Source organism: Nansenia antarctica (genome assembly GCF_963989245.1).
Source record: "Nansenia antarctica genome assembly, chromosome: 2".
Classification (NCBI taxonomy): domain Eukaryota; kingdom Metazoa; phylum Chordata; class Actinopteri; order Argentiniformes; family Microstomatidae; genus Nansenia; species Nansenia antarctica.
Window position 1 is genome coordinate 20,644,557 of NC_137675.1, and position 5,646 is coordinate 20,650,202.

At 44.7% G+C, this 5,646-nt stretch overlaps 1 protein-coding gene across 1 annotated transcript; it reads right to left on the bottom strand.

Moving 5' to 3' along the window:
* Positions 1–2,133: 2,133 nt before the first annotated feature.
* On the bottom strand, positions 2,134–5,341 carry LOC308149937 (52 kDa repressor of the inhibitor of the protein kinase-like; the record flags this gene model as incomplete). The annotated part of the gene is made up of 5 exons (XM_080522815.1): positions 2,134–4,067; positions 4,158–4,194; positions 4,371–4,478; positions 4,618–4,738; positions 5,253–5,341. The coding sequence occupies 5 exons, from the start codon at positions 5,339–5,341 to the stop codon at positions 2,134–2,136; spliced, it is 2,289 nt and encodes a 762-aa protein (XP_080378941.1).
* Positions 5,342–5,646: the final 305 nt, after the last annotated feature.

Consider the following 5,646-nt stretch of genomic DNA (forward strand, 5'->3'; position numbering starts at 1 on the left):
TATGGCATTTTTCACCAAATAACCGATATCATTGATTTTGTAAACTGAGTATCCATGTTTTATGAAGAACACCTTTTTTGTATTTCATTAAATCACAATTAAAAGAAAGAAATGTTGTTCTTTCCTTATTTCTTCAGCAAATGTTCTGCGAGTGTGTGTTTATGAGTGTGCTTTTCTGTTCATTCTGGTATAGCCCACTATTATTGTATTTTCCTAATGAAAATGGTTAATGAGTTTCATTGTGAACACATTACCCCCCCCCCCCCCCCCCCCCCCCAGTGGAGGATGGGAATCCAACTCCAGCCTTCCTGTACTGTTCTCTACATTTACTTTACAATGTCACCTCTTTTACAACTCCTATGCCAAAAAGAATAAAGATAATGGAGTTCCATTGTCCTTTAAAAAACTAAACAATAGAATATCAACACAAAATCTCTCCTAAATTAGCCTCCTATCCAAATACATATTTGTAAAATCATCAAGGACGGTAGTTGCCACTGGTTTTGCCCCTCCTTCCCTGAGTCCAAAGGTTTTAGGCTATTCAATAGATTCATTCATGCGCTTTCAGATTGTACAGATGAAAAGTGTGTTGCAAATATAGTATATTATAATCATCACTGTTTCCAAGCAATCTGTGCCATAACATGCACTATCACAATATGATAGCAGTCAATTGATATTTTCTTTTTGTCAGTAAGATTACAGGGGAGGAGGTACAGTAGCAAATTAAATATGTAGACTGTGCCCTCATTTATTTTTTTATTGATAGAAATAAAAAACAATGGAGACATTGTCTCTCAGATAAATAAGCAAAACAGTTAACAGTAAATTAGAAATCACTCTAATTCATTAAACCTTGACTCCTATCCATCCATATGTGATGTCAGTGTGCTTTTTGTGGCACTGAACTGTTCGAGACAAGAAAATCACTTAATTCTTTTTTAAATGACACCAGATTACATAGGCTAGGGTGTACCCAAGGCTCATCATCATAGGCTAGAGTGTAATTTGTCCAGAGGATGTCTTCTTGTCATCCTAATTTTTTTAAATGCAATTGAAATGAGAATGACAGAATGACATTTGTTTCTGGGAGGTGCAGTTTGATGTGCCATCCAAAACCCCACCTTCAAATTGTCAGGGAAAGGAGAGGCGTCATAACTTTGTAAATCAGTCTGTTCTCGGACTGGCTCGATTTAGTCTGGTTTAAGACCAAAGTTATTGTTTTTCAGTTTTTAGTCCATTATGGGGCTAGAATTTATATATATATTACTATGCTACATGCTCTAATGCTACATAGGCCGGGTTCTTTTCTTTTTTGCTTCTGTTCCTTTTTAAACATTCTGAATGTTTAACTCCTATAGAATATACACAAAGAAGTAATTACATGAGAAAAACAATACTTTTGTATTTAACAAAACAATACTTTTTAAATTAATAATATTTAACAAAACAATACTTTTTTATTAATAATATTACAAAATGATGCCCCAAAAATACATCTCAAGTTCATAACCAGACTTTAATGTCACTGTCCACACAAACACACAGTTCATCTATAAGACAGAAACAACAACATCTTTTGAATGTCTCTCATTGGGACATGGTCCCCTAACAGGGGGACCAGCTGTGGCCCTACCTCCAACAGAACAACATCCTGGAGAAGTTTCAGTCTGGCTTCAGACCTGGCCATAGCACTGAGTCGGCACTTTTAAAGGTTTGGAACGACCTCCTCCTCATCGCAGACTCCAGGAAATGTGCTGCCCTGGTCCTCCTGGACCTCAGCGCAGCTTTTGACACCATAGACCACGCCATCCTCCTCGAGCGCCTCCAGCAGGAGGTTGGCATCACCGACACCGCTTTGTCGTGGTTCAAGTCCTACCTCAACAATAGAACCTACGCCGTCCACATAGCAGACTGCTCCTCCAGACAAGCCAACCTCACCTGTGGGGTCCCTCAGGGCTCCATCCTCGGTCCCATCTTGTTCTCCCTCTACATGTCTTTATCTGTTCCTTTACCCGGGCTGCGCCCCGGGCCGATGTAAAAGTTGGATGGGGGGCGCATTATAAATGAAATTAACATAACATAACATAACATAACAGAATCTCTCAAATAACGTTGTCTCAATTTGCTATGTCACTCTTCAGTGTCCATCTCCATCTCTGGCTCTGCCTCAGGCTCTGGCTCAGTCTCTGGCTCATCCTCAGGGTAAAGTCTGCAGTATTTGTCGACCATGACATCCAGGTCATTCTTGACGTGAGAGTTTATGTTGAGCACCGCCAAACTCTTGCACCTGTGCTTGACAGGTGTGTTGGTGAGGTATGTCTGCAGACGTTGGCTGGCCGTCTCAGCGCCACTGTCCTCCAGCCTCAGGACAGGCAGGGTCGACACGACCTTCAGAAAGGCGTTGACGTTGGGAAAGAACTTGACGTCGGAGAGCTGAAGGGTCTCGTGGATGGTGGAGGGCAGGCTGACCTCCTTGCTTCTGAGCTTCCACTTGATCCTCCAGCAGTGCAGCTCGGCAGGGAGTGTGTCTGGGTTGGGGAGGTCGTTGCGGTACACGTCTGCATGGCTCTCCTCTGAGGTGTTGAACTTCATGTGGCCCATGATGGCGGGGACCAGTGACAGGCACTTAAGGGCTTTGATGTTGTTCTGGGATAATATGTCTCCTACCTCCTGAAGGACACCGTGGACCACAGGGACCGTCACGTACTCCTTGAAGTAAATCTCTGGCAAGATGTCACCCACGTCAGATGCCGGCAGCTTCCGAAGGAACAGCCTTGGTACCCTCATCTCCAATGAAGCCGCCAGGTTAACAGCCTCCTCGTACCAGAACTCGTGGTAGACCTCGATGTTGTAAAGGACCTCGTCAAGTGAATGCAGGACAGCCGTTAGGCTCTTGGAGGCGAAGAACACTTCGAGGTTCGCCCCTTGCAGGTTTTTGCCAAAAGCTCTGGTGAAAGAAAGAGCGTTTTTCAGGATGACCAGGGTAACGAGGAACTCAAAATCAGCCAGGGTCTCTGTGATGGAGTAGGCGTCCCCTGTCACTGCGTCAGTGAACTCGCCATCCTGGTTGTCGCGGATGCAATCCAAGCACAGCAGAAGGGACTCCAGTATGTCTATGGTCAGATCAAACACATTGTGCTGCTCAGTCCAGTGTGAGCAACAGGCCTGCTTCAGCTCTGCTACTTTCTCATCGTTGCCCTGGTAGTAAACAGTAATGGCTTTCTCCAGCTCGGCCTGCAAGATGGGAGAACTACTAAAGAAGGCATTGATCTTCCTCAGGGTTGCCATGACAACCTGAACGCTGGGAAAGGGTAGGTTGTCGGCCAGGTGGATGTTCAAGGAGCAGGTGGAGCAGGGGGTGTGTAACGCCATTGGATACTTCTCCATCAGTCTGACCGCAACAGCTTTCATCTTGGTAGCAGAGGTCCCAGTGGCCACGTGGGCCTGTCCACGGCAGTCCTCCATGCTCAGCCTCCACCTGTCTGTCACCTGGGCCTCCAGCCTTTCTGCCAGGGACGCTTCATCCCCCTCAAACGGCAGGAAGTCTAGAAACTCTTCCCTGAGAGCATTGGACTGATCCACAAAGCGCAGGAAGACAGGCAGGTGTCTCTCCCCCGAAAACTCCACCATCTCCCCTGAAAACTCTACCAGGTCCCCTGTGACCAGCGAGAAGAAGCGGCTCTCCCTCACCTCCATGAGGATTTCCTCTCTGACTGTGTTCTCACAAATGTCCAGGAGCTGGAGCTGTTGACCCTTGGTGAGGTACTCCACATTCACCGCTGTGGCCTCGAAGCGCTTCTGCAGGGCCTCATCTCCAGCATTCATGCGGTACTCCAGAAGGGCCTGGACATTACTGGGGTCTCTCTCCACCCCAGCTGGGACACTAGTCTCCAATGGGATGTTCTGCTTTCCTAGCATGACAATTATCTCAAACAGAGACCTCAGGTAATCTCGGAACTCCTTTTCCTCTGGAGAGAGCTGTGGCTCATCCTCGTTGGTCCCACCGATGTCCTCTGTTGCCTCACTGTCTTTCTTGGAGTGTAGCTGCTCAATAGACGATGCCACTGGAGACAGGACCAAAAGCAAAGAGATTAGATGGATATTTCAACAGATGCATGGATACAATGATTTGACAATGGCATACAATTACTTACATCTCCTCTCTTTAATCTTCCTAATATCATCTTCAGTCTGAAAAACATAAAACATTATTCGATTATGGTCAACAAAACATGTTTTGATTGTTTAAAATTACCATGTATTACTGTCACAGAACCCAACCTGAGACAAATATTATGTGCAATACTTTTAAATCATTGAGCTGGGTTGATTGACTAGACTACTAGAAACTCATTAAGTAACCATACCAATTCTTTGATCCTTTTGCGATTTCTGCTATAAGGATTCTTCAGATGGCTTGTAAAATCAAATATGGTTGGAATGGCAGTGTCCTTCAGTACAGTCCTATAATGGCTCTGAAAAACAAGAGAAAATGAAACATTCCAAAAAATGATATTGAAATACATTAAATCACACGGTTCAAGAGCTCTCCAGGTCAAATAATGTCAGAAAAACTGATATGACATGATGTGTTTACGTCAGTACAATACTTACTGTTTTGCACACCATCGCAGGGTCAAAATGTTTGGTACACAATCTATAGTGGTTGTTCAGTTGGTCTGACGTTTTCGCCTCCAGATCCTCCAGGCGACAGTTCTCAACCCACATCCTACATCTAAAATAAACACAGTAATGTTTGCGGAATTGGTTAACTACTAGGTGGTCCTGTGAAACTTGCATATACAAAACACACGCCTTAGAAACACTTCACGAACCATCTCAGTTATGTAGGGGAGAGGATGTCAGTCTGCGAATGTCGAATCGCCAACAATGTTCAGGGCTTAGCTAGTGTGGCCTAATTCAATAGTTTTTTTTTTTTTCAGCCTGAAAGGTAATGACATAAACAACACCAATGTCCCTTTTTCAAATATGTATGCGTCTTGAGATCCCCGCCTAGCTCAACAGAGGGGAGTGGGATTCCCCAAGTCCTCGACGTCAACTTCGTCGGGACCAATTAGCGTGCGTCGCCGTCGTCAGCGTGCTTTTTGGTAGCTAGCTAGCTAACGCTAATATCTGTTCAAATTAGCAACTAAAACAATAAGTCGCATTATAGCTGTCTACCGTTCATTAATAAATAGTTGTGATGGTCGGTCTAACATTGGCTACTAGTAGCTACGACGACTACGTACCTTTCAGGATCCCTTGGAAATCTGAAAAAAGCCAAATCGGATTTTGTGCTCGTGCTGGTGCAATTCGGTGCCGCGCAAGCATTCGGCATTATTCTTCATAGGTTGCAGGTGTGTTTTAGAAATCGTATTATATTGCATTTGAATAATTTCAACTACATTCGCTAGCTAGCCAGCTAAAAGCGCGCAACAGTGCTAGCGTGGCCTGGAGGATCAACGGTCTCAGACGGAGGGGGGGGTGGGTGACTGCTTCCGTCACAGGTTACGTGCAAAGGTGCGTGTGACCAATGGGTCACAGTGTGTGTGTTCAAGTGGTATCTTTGTAATCATGACACGGTAGACATTTCTAAGAATGTATTTCACTATTTCTGAGTATTTCACTACTCAGTTATACATT